Source organism: Agelaius tricolor, unplaced genomic scaffold (genome assembly GCF_023055355.1).
Source record: "Agelaius tricolor isolate 1412-34295 unplaced genomic scaffold, bAgeTri1.0.p SCAF_37, whole genome shotgun sequence".
NCBI classification, from domain to species: domain Eukaryota; kingdom Metazoa; phylum Chordata; class Aves; order Passeriformes; family Icteridae; genus Agelaius; species Agelaius tricolor.
The window spans coordinates 2,871,750-2,890,399 of record NW_027269297.1 but is presented as its reverse complement, the minus strand read 5'-3'; the positions used below and the strand labels follow the sequence as shown (position 1 = coordinate 2,890,399).

The following is an 18,650-nucleotide window of genomic DNA, read 5'->3' as shown; positions in this document are numbered from 1 at the left end:
ATTTCTGGCTTTTTCCTTTCTCTGAGAAAGAAAACCCAGAGAATGTGGAGTTCACAGAGAATGCAAAACCCAGAAATATTCTTGGGAAGAATCACATCTTGCTTTTCTCTGTAAAGAGAAACGTGGCTACACTTCCCTTCTCCAAAGTCCCTCAACAACTCCCACCCAACTCCTCACGAGCTGCAAAGCATCCCCTCTCCCCAGAGCCCCAGGCTGGCCTCTGCAGGTGCCTGTGTGGAGCAGGAGGTGGCTGCAGTGTCCCCAGGTGTCACCCACCGTTGTTGCAGTGCCGCACGCAGTCCTGGAACACCGCCCGCCACTTCTCCTGCTCCTTGCCCGTCATCACACAGAAATAGTAGTGCCTGGCATAGGGGTGCCACAGCACCAGGGGGAAATCCGTGGGGCACTTCAGGATGGGAGAGTGCCCAGATTTCGGTGTCACACCTGTGGAAAAGAGGGGGTGGATTCAGAGGGAGAGGGGGACGGACAGGGATGGGGAAGCTGCAGGATTCACACAGACCCTGCAGCTCCTTCCCAGGCCTTTCCTGGGAGCTGTTCTAAAAAAAATGCAAAAAGAGCTTCATTTTCCCAAAAAGGAGATCAGGATGAAAATTGAAAATTAAAAGTAATTAAAAATCATGTGGTTGACACAGAGTCATGGACACATTTTACTTCCTATTATTTTCTTTCCTATTTTCCTATTATCTTCCTTCCTTCCTTCCTTCCTTCCTTCCTTCCTTCCTTCCTTCCTTCCTTCCTTCCTTCCTCCCTCCCTCCCTCCCTGGTAGCTGTGGCAGGACCTGAGCAAATCCCACACCCCACTGTGGGGTCAGGGCTGTTCTCCTTCCCTACAACCCCACTCACTGCCCAGAAAAAAAACCAAAAACCAACAAAAAATTATCCCCAAAAACCCCATCCCTGAAGGTCTTCAAGGGTGCTACACCCAAACCCCACTTTTTCCAGCAGCCCCTCAGGGATTCTACACCCTCAAATGACCCCTTCCAGCATCCCTGGGATGCTGCACCCTAAAACAGCCTCTTCCCAAAGGTCCCCAGGAATGCCACACCCAAACCTACCCCTTCCAGAGGTTCTTCAAGGGTACATCCCAACATTCCCCCTTTCCAAAAGGTCCTCAGGGATGCTACCACCCCAAATCACCCTTTTCTGAAGGTCCTTAGGGATGCTACATCCTAAAACTACCCCTTCTAGAAGGTCTTTAGGGATGCTCCACCCTAAGCCCACCTTTTCTGGAAGGTTTCCAGTGATATAACACCCCAAACTCACCCTTTCCAGTAGGTTCCCAGGGATGCTACACCTCAAATCTGCCATATCTAGAAGGTCTTTAAGGATGCCACACCCTAAACCCACCTTTTCTAGAAGGTTCCCAGGGATGTAACACCACAAAATCACCCTTTAGTGAAGGCCCTCAGGGATCTTATGCCCCAAACCCCTTCCAGAAGGTCTTTAAGGATGCTACACCCCAAACCCACCTTTTTGGAAGGTTCCAGGGATATAACACCCCAAAATCACCCTTTTCTGAAGGTCCTCAGGAATGCTACACCCCACAATTTCCAGTAGGTTCCTAGTGATGCTACACCCCAAATCTGCCCATTCTAGAAGGTCTTTAAGGATGCTACACCCCAAACCTTTTCTAAAAGATCCTCAGGGATCCTATACTCCAAACCTACCTTTTCTAGAAGGTCCTGAGGAATGCTACCCCTCAAACTCACACTTGCCAGGAGGTTCCCAGGAATGCTACACCCCACAATCACCCTTTTCTGAAGGTTCCCAAGGATACAACACCCCACAATCATTCTTCTCTGAAGTCCCTCAGGGATCACACCCTTAAACCCACACAAAGGTCCCCTCACCAGGCAGGCTGTTGTTGACCAGCTCCAGGTACTGCTCCACGGAGGTGAGGACCTTGTAGCCAGCGCTGTTGACCAACACCCGGGGCTGCTGCTCCCGCTCATAGGCCTGAGCAGGAGAAATGGTCATGGGTGGGGTGTCCCCTGGGGAATGACCCCTCTGGAGGGGATGAAAGGGGGGCTGTCCTCACCAGTTTGTTCTCGTAGAGGACCAGCCCGTAGTTGTGGGGCACCACGCAGAAGCGATTCCTCCACTTCTTGTTCTCCTCGATGTACTGGAAGATGTTGCCTGAGTAGATGACGTGGTCCTCCAGTGGAACCTGCAGGGAGGGGACAGCACAGGTGTCCTAGACTGCCAAGCAATGTGTGTCCTGTCACCACTGTCAGAGCTGGGGCAGTTCTCTGCTGTCCATGGGCAGTTTTTTCTTGATCTCTCCCCCAGCCAATCCTCCCTGCAGGAGATCTCTGCTGTCCATGGCCACTGAGTGTCCCTGCAGGGCTGATCCAATTCCAGCATCCCATGGGGAGATGCTGCATTGCCCAGGGCAGGAGCCAAGCATTCCTACCTGGATCCAATGTGAGCCTGGCACAGCCCAGCAGCCTTTGCCCAGTGCATTGCCAGAGGAGCAGCTTCTGCTGCCCTGCATGGCCAGAGGGAGCCCAGGCCCATCTCCAGCAGCCCTGGAGCTGCAGAGGAAAACTCCCCCCTTGTGCAGGATCCCTGCTCCAGCAGAGCCACAGCTGGCACTGCAGGAGGGCTGAGCCCCCATGGGATGGGGCTGTGCCACCCCCCTGACACACAGGGAACAGGGACTGCTCTCACTCTGGCAATGGTTTGGGGTTTTTTTGTGCTATTTCATTTGTATTTTAATTTTCCTAGTAAAGAACTGTTACTCCTGCTCCCATATCTTTGCCTGAGAGCCCCTTAATTTCAAATTTATAATAATTCAGAAGGAGGGGGTTTACATTTTCCATTTCAGGGGAGGCTCCTGCCCTCTTTAGCAGACACCTGGCTTTTCAAACTGAGACAACAGGGGATCAGGGAGGGGACAGCTCTGCCCTGGGCAGCTCAGTGAGGTCCATCCATGGTGGCCTGGGTGGGTGTTTCTTCTCCAGGGCCGTGCTGAGGGTCTCCACTGCATCACCTCCCACAGCAGCACAAATTTTGGTGCCTGAATTGGTGCATTTGGGAGATGCCTTCAGGGGCCCCACAGGCACAGCCCTAGAAAAGCTTTGAGGGGTGGCTCATCCAGCACGTGATGGCACCTCTGGTCAGTGTGGTGACACCTCTGTCCCTGGCATCTCCCCCAGGGACACACTGAGCTCAGCTGACCCCTCCAACTCCCCTGGCTGAGGGGAAGGTGGGAGCTGAGCTCTCCAGCAGCTCTTCCCAGCCCCAGCTGGAATTTCCCTGCCTTGGGGCAGGGGGAGGCTGTGTGCCACTGCTGCCAGAAGGTCCTGCCAGGGGCATCTGCAGGTGGCAGGAACCAAACCCTGCCCAGCAGGGTCTTCTGATGGGACAGGACAGTGGAAAAGCAAGAAGCCACCACAGAGAGCCCAGCACCAGATGATGTTTAGATGTTCTGGACCTCAATAGGACCAGTGACAGCTTTTTTAAACTAGGAGAGATTTTTAGTGGATTTTGGGAAGGAATTGTTCCCTGTGAGGGTGGGCAGGCCCTGGCACAGGGTGCCCAGAGCAGCTGGGGCTGCCCCTGGATCCCTGGCAGTGCCCAAGGCCAGGCTGGACAGGGCTGGGAGCACCTGGGACAGTGGGAGGTGTCCCTGCCATGGCAGGGGTGGGATGGGATGGGCTTTAATGTCCCTTCCAACCCAAACATTCCATGATTCCTTGCCAGGATTCCATGCCAGGACCAGGCCAAGGACACCCCATGCCCCCCAGGCTGTGCAGCCCCTCCCCAGCTCTCCAGCACCTTTTGGCCAGCAGCGTTTTCACCATCCCAAACACAGCCTGCCTGAGGGAGCCAACAATTTGTCCCAGGAATTTTTATGATCCCAGGAACATAAACAAGAGCTGAGAGCTCTCGTGAGGGCTGGAGCGTGCAGCAGCCACCTCCTCTCCTGAGGCCACCCACCCTCCACCATGGTGGCCTCCAGGAGGGACCAGCCAGGGCTTGGATCCCACTCTGCCCCAGCAGGCACTGCCAGGACCCTGGGACAGGCTGGGCAGCACATGGGACATCCCAGTGGCACTGCCAGGACCCTGGGACAGGCTGGGCAGCACATGGGACATGTCCCAGTGGCACTGCCAGGACCCTGGGAGGAGCTGGGCAGTACATGGGACATGTTCCAGTGGCACTGCCAGGACCTTGGAAGGGGGTGGGCAGCACATGGGACATCCCAGTGGCACTGCCAGGACCCTGGGACAGGCTGGGCAGTACATGGGACATGTCCCAGTGGCACTGCCAGGACCCTGGGAGGAGCTGGGCAGCAGACAGACACTGAGCAGGAGGAATTCCTATTTCTACACGGGGTTTTTCCAAGACTTGCTGTGTCCCTGACCTCCTGACCCTGCTGCTGTCCCTCAGACATTCCTGGGCTGCTTGCTGGAGCTTTTGGATGAAGCAACCAACCTGGGGATGGAGGCACCTCCCGGGGGGAGCTGAAGGCATCTGAGGCACCCAAGGGTGCTGAGGACACCAGGAACCTCCACTCCTTTGTTTTTTCTAACACACCCAGGCCCAGGCAGGTCCCTGAGGAGATGGGACGTGTCCTGGTGCCTGGACAAGGTGTCACCTCCATGGGTGGGTCAGGGACACGGCCTCTGTGAGCAGCCAGGGCTGGAGGCTGAGCTCAGGGAGGCATTGCCCAGATTCCTGAGCAGAGCCACCCCTTTAAGCCCCAGACAAAAGCAGCAGCCTGTGGCCATGTGCAATCACATCTCTTGCTGCTTTCAAGGACAGCAGCTCCACCAACCTGGCCAGGCAGGACCCCAAGAAAACCAGCCCAGGGAGCTCCCCAAGCCATGTCAGCTTGTGAGCAGCCCCAGCTGAGCTGATCTGCCTTGGGGAAGAGGGGAAGGCAGGATCCCACAGAGCCACAGCACCAATCCCATCCCTTTAGCCAGGCAGGAGACACATGGCAGACCAGCTGCTGATGGAATAAAACCCAGGCTGAGCCCTGACATGGCTCTGGGGACCCTGGGGAGCCACCAGCACCCTGGGAGCCCCAGCACAGCTGTCCCCTCCTCACACACCCTCCCCACCTCAGGGAGGCACCCAGGGGGCTCCTCCCAGCCCCAGGAAATATTTGGGACAGGCAGGTGTGGGCCAGGCTGTGGGGCTGGGGAGCCCCTGGGGTGCCCAAATCCCTGTCAGAGGACCAGGGGCAGAGGGTGTCAGGGAGGATTTTTCAGGAGCTCTGGATTGTTGGAGAGGCCAGAGGCAGATGTGTTTATTCCATATTCTCATTGCTGTTTTATCTTGTTGGTCTTTCAGATGGCTGCTGCAGATCAGACCCAGAGCCACCTCTGGGATCACCTGCCAGGGGCTTCCTGCTCCTCCCTAGGGATGTGCCCAGGTGGGAGCAGCACTCACACCCAGGAGCAGGGGGACACTGCCTGGCACATCTGCTCAGGGGGGCACTGAGGGGTCCCTGAGCTCCTGCAGCCCTGGCATGGAGCACAGACTGGCATGCACACAGCTGACCCTGCTGTGTGCCCCTCCATGGCGTGGGACAAACCAGGGAGCCCTGGAGTGCACAAGGCCCCAGGACGGGCTGGGCCAGCAGCACAGGAGCGAGGAGAACCTGAGCCCCAGGGCCAGCAGCAGGGAGAGGGACAGACAGGAGGTGCCAGCTCTGGGGAGTCCCCAGCAGTGACTCACCCAAGGGGAATGAGCCCCCCTAAAGTGACTCCAGAATCAGTTACCAGGGCTGTGGGAAGGACAGGGAGCTGGGATGGAGATGGAGGCTTTACCTTGTGGTGGGAAGGACAGGGAGCTGGGATGGAGCCCTCACCCGGTTGTGGGAGGGACAGGGAGCTGGGGAGGGAGCCCTTACCTTGCTGTGGGAGGGACAGGGAGCTGGGATGGAGCCCTTATCTTGATGTAGGAAAAACAGGGAGCTGGGGAGGGAGCCCTTACCTTGTCAAGGCTGTAGGAAGGACAGGGAGCTGGGGATGGAGGCCTTATGCTGCTGAGGGCTCTGTCCTTGCAGTGGGAAGCACAGGGAGCTGGGATGGAGCCCTCACCTTGCTGGGGAAGGACAGGGAGCTGGGATGGAGCCCTCACCCTGCTGTGGTGAGCACAGGTAGCTGGGGATGGAGGCCTCACCCTGCTGTGGAAGCACAGGGAGCTGGGGAGGGACAGGGACAGGGATCTGGGATGGAGGCCTCACCCTGCTGGGGAGGCACAGGGAGCTGGGATGGAGCCCTCACCCTGCTGTGGAAGCACAGGGAGCTGGGGATGGAGATGGAGCCCTCACCTTGCAGTGGGAAGCACAGGGAGCTGGGATGAGCACTCACCTTGCTGTGGTGAGCACAGGGAGGTGGGGAGGGACAGGGACAGGACAGGGACAGGGACAGGGAGGAGCCCTCACCTTGCGGTGCAGCAGCTGGGCCTGCGGGCCCCCGGCGCCCTCGATCTCATAGCGGACGCTGTTGAAGAGAGCGACCCCAAACTGCTCCTTGTAGCAGCGGCAGAACTCGCCCAGCACCTTCCCTGTCCTCTCTGTGGGAAAAACGACAAAAAAAAAATTAAAATTTTAAAAGTTTAATAGTAATAAAATGGTTATAAAAATAGTAATATAATTAGAGTAATAAAAATTTGAGTAGAGTGATAATTAGAGTAATAATTTAGAGTAATAAAAATTGAGATTAGGACAATATGAAACAATAAAAACAAAGAGTTACAGACAGTCCAGGTATCTCTTTCTGGGCAAAATAAGCCCGAAAAAGGACCCCCATTAACAGAGGATTAACCCTTAAAAACAACAGCCTGTTGCATATTCATACACCTCATCCATGATGCATAAATTCCATTCAAACACAGGATTCTGTCTGGTCAGTGTCAGCTTCTTCCTCTGAATCCTGATGGGTCTACATGGCAGAGCAAGGTCGGAAGAAGTTCGTTTCTTTTGATAATTGAGCAATAAATTCTCTCTCTCTGAAAGATTCAGGTGTCCTGTGGCTGCTATCTCAGTGTGAGTACCTCATTCCTTTCTTTAAAAAAATACCCCACATACGTAGTTTCTATTTTAACCACAAAAGTTACATTTGAACTACAAAACTACATTTACCATACTACTAAAATGTTAATACAACACTACTAATCAATAGAACATAATACATATAGTAAATATCTGCATAGGGCCATATAATAGGCACTTTTCACATCTGCAATGGGACAGCACAGCCACGTCAGGCAGGGGCTGGGTTTGGGCTCTGAGCCCCTCAGAGCCCAACCAGACTCCTCCCCAGCCACCCTCCTGCCTGCTGGAATATAAAAATATATCTGAACAGCTTAAGCCTCAGTGTGCACCAGCCACACTGTCTGTAACTGTTCTTAGAATTTTCTCAAAGCACCCTAAAATTCATCAAAGTTACTGAAACATCAACTGTACTAAAATAAGAAAAAAGAAGCTGAGAGACTGCATACCAAGATCACAAGAACTAAATAACAGAAGACTGTAGAACACCTACACAGTAACCAATCACAAACACTAAAAAATGAAGGCAGAAAACAAAAGAACAGAATGAAAACACCAATCAAGAAGTGTAGATTTATAAAATCTGTAAAAGTGTATGTAATATAAAAGTGTATGTAATATAAACAATAAACAACTTCTACTTAATCATATTAATCAATTATTCAAGAGTCCTGGTTTACCCACAATGCTGCTACAGCCTTTGGTTCAGGGACCAAGGCAGAACTCGCTGCCTCCTGCCCTCCCTGAGCAGCCCAGAGCCTGATTCAGGGTCAGGATGATCTCTTTTTTTGGCCTTTCACATTAATTTCATGGATTCCTCTCCCCAGCAGGAAATTCCTGACATTGAGCTGATTCCGGCCGTGCCGGGGGCTTCCTGTGCCTTGTGCAGCTCCTGGCCCTGCTCTGGCCACCTCAGCTGGCTGGGGTTGGGGTGAGCTCCCCCATTCCCCAGCCCAAACATCACTGACACCCCCTGACCCCACTGTGCCCCACAAGGGCCATCCCACAAAGCAGGGCTGGGACTGGGGTTGGGCTGAGGGGAAAGGACAGCCTGGACCTCCCATACTCACCCACCTGAGGCAGGGACCCCTGTCAGGACCCCAAACTCCAATCTGGGATGAGTCCAAGGTGCTGGGAGAACCTGAGCCACCAGGCATCCCCCTGCACCCCAGACTGGAGGAGATCTCCTCCATCCCACAGGCAGCCCCTGGATGCAGCCCCTGGATGCAGGGGGTGGGGGCACACTGCAAACCCACCCCCAGCAGCAGGGATGGGGCTTTGCCAGCCCCAGTGTGGCCAGAGGAGCCCCTTGGGCACCCTGAGCCCCCCAGCACCTCCCCACCCCTGCCCCAACCCCACACGGGGGTCCCACACCAAACCCCATCCTGAAGCATCCCAAGGCTGCAGAAACAACTCCCCCCCGAGCTGCTTTTGGCACACAGAGCCTCGACTTTGAACTCCCCAGTCAACTTTGCCCCAGAGCCTGTGAAAAATGAAGAATTTGAGTCTCCTCCAACAATTTCTGACAGCTCAGGCTTGGCCGGAGCGCTGGCGATGGGCGCGGGGAGGATGGATCCTGGCCCTGCATCCCAGTGCTGGAGCCAGCACGAGGCTGGGGGCACAAACCCAGACAAAACAGACAAAACAGCCCCCACACCGGCTTGGCACAGCCTGGCAGCAGCCAAAACCTCCAACAGGAGCCAAAACCTCCAGCAGCAGCCAAAATCTGCAGCAGGAGCCAAAATCTGCAGCAGGAGCCAGCCCGGAGCTGTGCTGGCAGCCAAGGCAGCACAAGGAGCAGCTTTGCTGCAGGGTGCTGCAAATCCCCATGGGATGAGCAGCTCCAGAGGAAAATGCTGCCCAGGGAGGGATAAACCCATCCCTGAGGAGATGCCAGCACTGCCAGCCACAGGAGCAAACCACAGACCAGCAGCATGCTGGGCCAGGGTGAAACCCCCAAAATGGGACAAATTCACAGCAAAGGATGAGACACCCCAGCTCATCCCAGCACAGAATTCCTCAGCCTGGGTTTTGGCCTCTCCTCCTGGCCTCCACACAGCACCTCTGTTGCAATTCCTGTCTCCCAGGCTGTGTGATTCTGGCCAGGGCTCTGGGCAGCCATGCAGAGAGCTGAGATTGAAAAGGACATTCTGAGGTTTCATTTCCTTTCAGTCCATGGGAAAAAAAGGAGCCCCCGGTCCCCGGGCAGGCGAGACAGCTTAGTCACTCATTCTTCCCTGATTAACAGCAGGGCCAATTAGGAGGGTTTAAGCACATGGAAAAGCAAAAGTCAATTATTTGCAGAGGTTGGAACAAGACTTGCAGTCAAACATCCGAGGTGACTAAATCTCCCCAGGCTCAGCAGGATGCTCCAGGGTGCTGGGGGATGCTGGTGCTCCCTGCCTGGTAGCCCTGGTGGCAAACCCAGGGAGGGCAAGAGGGACATGGACCCCTGGGGGTGACATAAGAGTGGAGGGCTGTGCCTGAGCAGAGGGGGAGTGCCCATGCTGCCCATGCCAGAGGGTGGCCTGACCCCTCACATCTGGCAGGGCTGATGTGTCACCCTCAGGAAGTGCCTCAGCCGCCCCCTGGCTCCTTCATCAGGCTGAGCAAAGCCTCCCCGAAGAGCTGGGGGCTGTGCAGAGCATTCCCTGCCAGCACAAGGGAGCACTGAGGGCTGTGCAGAGCATTCTGTGCTCCAGCTCTGTGACCAAAGCCACCCACGAGTGGCTGTCCCTCCATGAGCAGCTTTGGCTGGACATCCAGCCAAGAGCTGGAGGGATCTGGGGACAGGGGACACAGCCCCCTTGACTGTCACCTGTCATGGCAGAGGAGGGGAACCCCTGCAGCCAACACCACCTGGCTGTGGGCTCAGACACCCACGAAGCCCTTTGGCAAACAGGAGCACCCACAGGGAGCTCCCAGGGCAGGGTGTCCCCAGCCACCCACCCACCCCAGTGCTTTCCCAACACCCCTGTTTGCTCTGGGACCAGCCCCACACCCTGCCCCTGGCACCAGCCCGTCCCTGGCACACCCAGAGGGGCGGCTGGGCTGGCACAGGTCCTGGCACGTCCCTGGGCTGGCTCCTGGCAGGGGGAAGCCACTGTGGGGTTCCAAGAGCAGCGGCAGCACCAACGCCTGGCTGGGCAGGATCCCTGTGTCAGCACCTCTGGTGACAGAGCTGCTCTGTCCCCAGCCCCCAGCTCCCCTCCTGCCTCTCTGTGACTCAGGCACACGTGGTGGCTCCAGCAGGGGGGACATGAAGGGGCTGCACAGCCCAGAGGGCACACAGAGGGCACCCAAACCCCAAACCAGGCCGGGTACAGGGTTGGGTGGCAAGGACACAGCAAGGACAGGATTCAGCCAGGCCACAGCAGCTCCAGAGGGCACACAGAGGGCTCTGGGCACCCAAACCCCACACTGAGCTGGGTACAGGGCTGGGTGGGATGCTGGCAGCAAGGACAGGGCTCAGCCAGGCCACAGCAGCTCCCAGCCACACTCCAGCCCTCCCTGCCAGGTCCCCAGGGCCCCCACACCGTGCTGGCATCGCCCAGGCAAGCTGTGCTGTGGGCACAGCAGGGCACAGGGACAGAGCAGGGCAGCACAGGTGTGTCCTTGTCCCAGGTCAGCCCGAGGCTCCTGTGGCTGAAAACAGGACAGGAGGCTGCTCCCCTGCCCAGCCCCTGAGCAGTGCTGCCACCAGAGCTGTCACCCAGGGCAGGGTGACAGGCAGGGCACAGCCCTGGAGCAGTGGGTGCCCCAAGGGCAGGCACAGCCCTGGTGTGCTCAGAGGTCACAGGCAGGGCAGCCCTGGCTGGCTCCTGCTCCCTCTGAGCCAGGGCAGGAGGTGGATTCTGCCTTCAGGATTCCAAAGGCAAACTGTCCAAGCTGGTCCAGCAGCCTGCACTGGCTGTGTCCTGCCCTTGGAAGCATCTCCAGCCCCATAATCAGCCCCACACACGGAATCATGGATTGCTCTGGGCTGGAAGGGACCTTGGAGGTCATTTCCTTGCACCCCTGCCATGGCAGGGACACCTCCCACTGTCCCAGGTGCTCCCAGCCCTGTCCAGCCTGGCCTTGGGCACTGCCAGGGATGCAGGGTGGGCACCCTGTGCCAGGGCCTGCCCACCTTCATAGAGAAAAATTCCTTCCCTAAACCCCACCTAACCCCACTGTCTGTCAGACTGAAGCCATTCCCTGGGTCCTGTCCCTCCATCCTTGTCCCCAGTCCCTCTCCAGCTCTCCTGGAGCCCCTTCAGGCCCTGCCAGGGGCTCTGAGCTCTCCCTGGAGCTTCTCCTCTCCAGGTGAGCACCCCCAGCTCTCCCAGCCTGGCTCCAGCCCTGGAGCAGCTCCATGGCCCCCTCTGGACTCTGTCCAGCACAGACACATCCCGAGGCAGCAGCCAGCTCTGATCCTGGCCTGTGCTCTGGGGAAAATCCACCCAGGAGTGCCCCAGAGCCCTGATCTCCTGCAGCCCAGCCCTGACCTTGCCCTGATCCCTCCTGCTGCTGCTGCCCTTGCTGCCTGTAGGCTTCTTCACCAGGGTGGGGAGAGCAGAGCTCCAGGAACCCCCCCACAGCCCCAGGCTCACACAGAGCCCTCCCAGCACCAGAGTGTGTCCAGAGCTCGTTTTCCTCATTGCCCTTGAGATCATGTGAAAATGGGAGTGCTGCTGGAAACAGCCCAGGCCCTGGGCAGCCCAGTCAGCAGCTCCAGCCAGGGGGAGGTCAGTCCTGAACAGGTTTGCTCCAAATTTTCCTTGTCCTTCCTCCTCCTCCTCATTCTTGCTCAGCTCAGCACCGACAGGGGTATCTGTGTGTCCCTGGTGGGACAGAGGCTGATGGGGACAGGGACGTGGCTCAGCCCAGGTGTGTCCCCAGGGCTGGGCAGCCGCTCCCAAAGGCAGTGGGAGCAGAGCTCTGGGGCTGAGGGACTGCAGCAGCACAGGCACACCCAGCAGTGGAAATCAGGGAATGGTTTGGGCTGGAAGGACCTTACAGCTCATCCAGTGCCATCTCCAGCCACACCTCCCACTGTCCCAGGCTGCTCCCAGCCCCTCCAGCCTGGCCTTGGGCACTGCCAGGGATCCAGGAGCAGCCCCAGCTGCTCTGGGCACCCTGTGCCAGGGCCTGCCCACCCTCACAGGGAAGGATTTCTTCCCTGTATAAAACCTAATTTCCCTTCTTTCAGGTCACAGCCATTCCCCCTTGTCCTGTCACTACAATTCCTGATGAAAATCCCTCTCTGGCTCCTTGTGGCCCCTTCAGAGGTGCTGTGGAGACCTCCCAGGCCCTTCTGTTCTCCAACACAACCACCCACCCCTGTGTGCTCACACAGCCCCCAGAGGGGCTGCAGCAGCAGCTGCCAAAGCCCAGGGGCAACTTCTGCATCCTCCTCCAAGGCCACATCCCATTGTGCCAGTGGTGCAATAAAACAATTCACTGCTTTAAGATTTCCACCTGCTGCTGCTTGGAACTGAATTCCTATTTTTTTCCTGTCAAGTCCATCTAGAATCACTGAGTTACTCCCACTGCTGTATCAAGCTAAGCAAATCTGCCTCTGTGTGCCATGGCACAACCACCAGTGAGACACCAAGAGAATTCTTCATCTCAATTAATGTTGCTGCTGATATGCTTGGAATGGCCCAGCACCCACAGCCCTCAGGTGTCCCCTGAGGGGACTGAGGGGGGGCTGAGGTGCCTTTGGAAGCCCAGCCCTTGAAAAAGGCCCCTGGGATGTTGTAAAATCATGGAATAACAAACTGGTTTGGGTTGGAAGGGACCTCAAAGGTCATCCTATTCCAACACCTTCCACTGTCCCAGGAGTGGAGTGACAGCAGGGGATGGAGCAGGGTGCCCAAACCCCTGTGGATGGATGCCACAGGGATGCCTCACCCCAGGCAGGGAATTTTCCTCTTGGTCCAGAAAAAATTAAGAGAAACAAAAAGACCAAAGCAGCTCATTGAAGCAGAACCCCTGGGCAGGGAGGGCAGGGCCCCAGCCCCGTGGGACAGCCAGGCTCAGGCCAGCTCCCCTGGCCCTGTGCAGTGTCCCCTGTGTCCCTGCCAGGGGGACAGGGATGTGCCCGAGGGCAGGGGGGTCACAGCCTCCTGTCCCTGTGCTGGGGCTCCCTGCCCTGGGGACAGTCCCCTGTGCCATGCTGGGGGTGGCCTGTGACGTGGTGGCACAGGTGACCCCTGGGCAGTGTGTGCTGGCCTGGCCAGTTTGCCCGGGCTGCTGGGGGAGGAGTTAATTACTAATTTAGCCCGTAAATGATTAGTGAGCAGGGGCAGGCTGCTGGAGGGGAGCACAGGCTCCAGAGCAGTGGCACTGACAGGGACAAGCACCACGGTGGCACTGACAGGGCCAGTGATGGCCTGGGTGGCTCTTCCAGCAAGGGAAACAGAGGCACTGCAGGGAGGCTGAGGCCACTGCTTGTCCCCAGGTCACCCCTCCAAGTGGGGCTCTCTCTGCTGCCAGCTCCAGCACAGCCTGGCTGTTCCCACTGTCCCTTGGCCATCCCCCTGTCCCAAATCCTGCCATTATGCAGACAGGGTGTGGGGGCATCCCCCTGAGGGCACTGCACGGTGAGGATGGGGTGCACACATGGAGGGGAGCACAGGATGCCATGGATGAGGTGCCCAGGGCACCCCACAAGCCCTGAACAGCACCCAGACAGGAGGACCCATGGTCAGGGGCTGTCCTGGCTCATCCCAGCAGGAATTTGGCAAAGACTGACAGCAGGAGGTGGCTCCAGCAGCAGCACAAGGGACAGTGCCACTGTGGATGGGGCACAGGAATCCTGCAGAGCCAGCAGGGTACCAAAGGGTTAAGCCCCAGCCGGCAGTTTAGGGTTTCGGGAATTTGGATGTGAGCTCATTTCCACCCAGAAACACAAACTCCCTCACAGGGGCCTGACTCAGCCCGGCTGAGCATCCCGAGGAGGTGCCAGCACTGGGGGAAGTTGGGCACCAGTTCCTCCTCACCCGGGGGCACTGGGACAGAGCAGGGGCTGGGGGAGGTTTTGGAGGTTTTGTTCCTGAGCACGGCCAAACCAGGGGCTGACCCAGCAACTCTCTGTATTTCCCCCTCTCATACACACCAGGAGAGGCTGGAATAAGGAAAGCAAAGTGGGGAGAGCAAAAACTGGGAGAGTTTCCCCTCTGACATCCTTGAACCCAAATTCACCCTTCACCCAAACACGCCCAAACACACCCAAACCCACCCCAACCCACCCAAATCCACCCCAACCCACTCAAACCCACTCCAAACCCACCCCAACCCACTCAAACCCACTCAAACCCATCCCAAATCCACCCAAACCCAGCCCAACCCACCCAAACCCAGCCCGGGTGTTCCTGCTCTGGGCTGCTGTCGGGACTGGCACTGAGCTTGGCTGACACAAGTGGGGAGCAGAGACTGCTCTGTGCCAGGCACTGTTCAGCACCAGGCAGGACAGGGGCACTGCCAGGCTCCAGCAGCACCCCAAAATCCACTGGGAATATTTTCAGAACTGAGAACGTTGCCCGAGAGGAGCTCAGCAGGGCGGTGGGGGAGGGACGGGAGCCCACGGTGCCTCCACAGGCAGAGCTCGGGCTGCCCTGTGACTCAGCCGAGCTGGGAAGGGTGGGCTGAGCAGCAGGAAGGGATGAGGCAGTGGAGCCTCGCTGGAGAAACCAGCTGGGGCCGGGCCTGAACCGGTTGAGCCTCTCTGGCCGTGCCCGAGCCGAGCCGGGCTCTGCCCCCGGATGAGTCAGAAGCGCCCGTGGTGCCAGCACAGGGCTGGGGCACCCGCCAGGGACACGGCTCTGCCACCCCATCCCTGCCGTGTGCCCCCGCCAGCTGGCACCCCTGGGGCCCTGTGCCCACCCTGCAGTGCCCAGCTGTTGGGGAAGATGAAACAGGAAAGCCTTATAAATGTGATTGTCTGGCAAAAGATTTTGAGAATGTAGAAACTATAAGTGAGATTGAAATGAAAGCAAGCTTTGAGATCCCTCAGTTACTGAACAACTGGAAAACAATGGTGTGGCCAGCTGAAGGTGATCCCCTTTTGATGGAACAACACCCTCTGCTTGCAGACAGGCCCAAGGGGCAGAGCAGACCCTGCCAGCTTGGCAGAAGGGGCCCAAAGAGGAGTTTGTAGGGTTTAAAATGTAACACAGGATGGTAATGGAATGATTCTTATAGGCTGTATGGAAATGCTGTAGGATTTGTATCTTGTACTGGATTGGTTAGTGAGAATCAGAATATTCAGCACAGAAGAAGATTTATTGTATTGTAACGGGAACTTCGCTCTCTTGCCTTTTACTCTCTTACCCCTTTAACTCTCTTATGCTTTTGCTCTCTTACCCTTTCACTCTCTCACCCTCTCATCCTCTCTCCCCTCTCTTCTCTCAGGCCTGCTCTGAGCTGTGCCTGGCAGCTCCCAGCAGGGCCCTGCCCCCAGGCCCTTTGCAATGAACCCCAAGTTCCAGCCCTGGCTGCAGAGATCTCTCGTCTCTGTCCATCCCCACCATCCTACCCCTGACTCTCCTACACCCATCCCCAGCACCCTCCCTGCCCACCCCACCTGCCAGCACACACCACGCTCCCCTGCCTGGCCCTGCACGGCCCCGGAGCCAAGCACGGCGCTGCAAATGAAGCAGCACATTCTGCAGCAGCTCCCCAACCTCCAGCCAGCTAAAAAACACTGACAAAACCACTCTGGGGCAAGATTTGCACACTTTCTGCTGCTCCTTTTCTGCTGCTCCTGCTCCCCAGTCCCCAAACCCTGCCCCTAAACCCTTCCCGGGGTCGGGCACACCCAGGGTTAGAGGCCGGGAGTTTTCCGTGCCCTGGATGCCGGTGTCCCGCTGCTCCTGGGAACAAGGCAGCGTGTGGCTGCCTTGGTTTAAAGAAAAAGAGGGAAAAAAAGGAAAAGGGCTCTCACAAGGGACTTTAAAAAAAAGTATTCTGCTTTAAAAGCCTGAAGCCAACGTTGTAAAGCTTAGAGTTACACATCTTTTTTCCTCAAGTGTGAGGCTGATGCTCATTAGGGAAAGTTCCTAATGTTTCCTCAAGTGTGAAGCTGATGCTCATTTCCTAAAATGGCAAAATAATAAAAACATTTATAGGTAATAAAAAAATCAAATTATCCAATCCCTAAGTGTAGATTTTAATAGGAGGTGCCTACTAAGGAAAAATTTACCTGAGCATATATGTCTAAGAAATAAAAGCCACAGAAACAATTATTTCCATGACACGAGTACTCAAATGTGCTCAAATGTGTGTGCGAGGAATGTGCCCATGGATAAGAAATAAGAAATAAGAAATAAGACATAAGAAATAAGAAATAAGAAATAAGAAGTAAGAAATAACAAATAACAAGTAACACATAAATAACAAATAAAAAACAACAAACAGCAGTATGGGTCCCAGTGCCTCTCGGGGTTGCACTGAGGGCCTGCCCTGAGCCTCCCTGCCCAAACACATCCCCACAAGGGATGGGGCAGGAGATCCCTGTCCCCAGGAGGAGATCCCTGTCCCCAGGAGGAGATCCCTGTCCCCATCCAGCCTGCAAGCCCCCTTTGCCCTTGGAGCAGCCTTTGGGGCAGAGCTCCAAAGCCGTGGGGCACAGGTGGCCTCAGGTGTGCCAGCCCAGAGCGCCACCAGCAGAGGTGACAGCACTCCCAGGAGTGCCAGGATGTGTCCCATGGACAGGCAGGTGGCTGTGGGAGGATGGAGCATCCCTGGCTTGGCTCAAGCTGAACCCCAAAGCCTGAGCTAGACCAGCAGCCCTGCCCTCATCCTGGCTGCAGCCACATCGCCCCACGTGTCCCCTTGTCCCCCTGGGTGCCACCAGCACCTGGGCGGGGTGGAGAAGAGCTGCCACCACTCTGGCTGTCCCCACAGCAGGGTGGGACCCAGCACCACCCCAGATAAGGCTTGGCTCATCCCCCAGCACCGGCTGGGCTGCATTGCATCCATCCCTCGGGATGGCGCAATCCCGCCGAGCCCAGCCCAGCTGAGCCCAGCCCAGCCAAGCCCAGCCCAGCCGAGCCGAGCTGAGCCAGGTGTGCACCAGCATCCACACCCTCCTGCCAGCCCCTGCCAGCTGGGGACAGGGAGCTGAGGTCCCCACGGCAAAGGGGACACGGCAAACTTGGCATCTCCTGCAGCTGGGGCGGGCTGTCCTTGCTCTGGGATGTCCAGGAGCTGTGTCCCTCGTGTCCCCTCGTGCCCAGCCCCAGGAGAGGAGCTGAGCCTGGCACACTGTGCCCAGCTGGCCAGTGCCAGTGGGAAACCCAATCCAGCCCCAGGGGAGGAGACCAAACAAAGATTTTTATGTGCATCTAAAAAACAACCCAACCAAGAGGGATTTGAAGAAAACAGACCTGAACCTGTCCTGGAGCTGTCCTGGAGCTCCCTCCCTGCTTCTGGGCAGGGTTCTGTGTCCAGCTCCTCTGTACCCATCTCACAGGATGCTGAGCCACCACAATTTTGGGGTCTGGGTGCTGGCCCACCCCAGATTTGGGCAGAAAAACCTCTCAAGGGGCTGAGCAGAGCTGGCAGGAGGAGAAAGGAAGCCAGGACAAGTGTCCTGTGATCCAGGAGCCAGCAGCATAGAAGGAGATAGGTGAGATCCTGCCCCAGGTCTCTGTCACCTCCAGGGCAGTGTCCCATCCATCCTGAATGTCCCATTTGGGGACCCCTTTAGTGAAGGGGTCTGAGCTCCCAAGAGGAATTCCCCAGAGAGATCCCTGCCAGGGAGGGGCAGAAGGGGATGGAGAAGGGCAGGAGGGCATGGCAAAGGGCAGGGAGGCAGGGAGAAGGGCACTGTGCTCTGCCAGAGCTGGGACCTGTGTCAAATGTCGCTGCTCTTTCCCTTTGAAAAGGGGGAAAAGGTGGAGTTTTATTCCTTCCTCCCCTGCCGGTCCAGGAGACTGGGAGGAAGCAGGGACTGCTCTGCTCTGCCCCTTCCTCCCCTGCTGGCCCCAGCACGGGGCTCTCCATGGAGCCACTGCAGGCACAGCCAGGCAGGGGACAGGGCTCCAAGGCCAGCCAGGGGCTGGGGAGGTGTAGATGCCATGGGACAGAGGGACAGAAACAGCAAGAGTTTCTCACAGCAGCTTGTGAGAGATTTTAAAGAGTTAGAAAGATGTGATTACTTGTTAAGCATAAACAATTTGCAGGTAGTGTTTTTCTACTTCATCTTTCTGTTCCTCTCAAAGACAGTGAGTGAGGAAGATGTTTTTGTTAGTTAGCCAATGGAATAGAACCTATCATACCCCTCTGTAAAAACCGTGTGGTTCCTTTAAATAAAGCCTTCTTTGCCTGTTCTACAATCCTGCCTCTCGCCTGTTCCTGCCTCAGAGTGACAGGGAGGGGCACAGCCCCTGCTTGGGGACCCCAGGAGGAGGTGACATCGCCCCCAAACTGGGGGGTGGGAGCAGAGCTGGGTCCTGCAGGGGCAGAGCAGGAGAGCTGCTCCTCAGCTGCCTCCACCCTCTGCCCCACAAAGCGCCTGTGGATGAGCATCCCTGCATCCCTGCATCCCTCCAGCCTTGCTTCCTGGCACAGGAGCCTGGCAGTGCCAGGAGGGTGGGCTGGGGCTGGCAGGGGCTGTGCCAAGGGGTAC

The 18,650-nt window shown here is 57.0% G+C and overlaps 1 protein-coding gene across 3 annotated transcripts in view; it reads right to left on the bottom strand.

Annotated features, from left to right (window-relative positions):
• Positions 1-18,650, bottom strand: part of NIBAN2 (niban apoptosis regulator 2) — a 38,193-nt gene that overhangs the window by 13,964 nt on the left and 5,579 nt on the right. For all 3 annotated transcript variants that reach the window (XM_071453795.1, XM_071453793.1, XM_071453792.1), the window contains exons 2-5: positions 6,425-6,555; positions 2,060-2,188; positions 1,872-1,977; positions 277-444 (exon numbers count right to left, since the gene is read on the bottom strand). In XM_071453795.1, the coding sequence (XP_071309896.1) occupies positions 277-444; positions 1,872-1,977; positions 2,060-2,188; positions 6,425-6,555 (534 nt within the window). The remainder of the gene's footprint in view (positions 1-276; positions 445-1,871; positions 1,978-2,059; positions 2,189-6,424; positions 6,556-18,650) is intronic.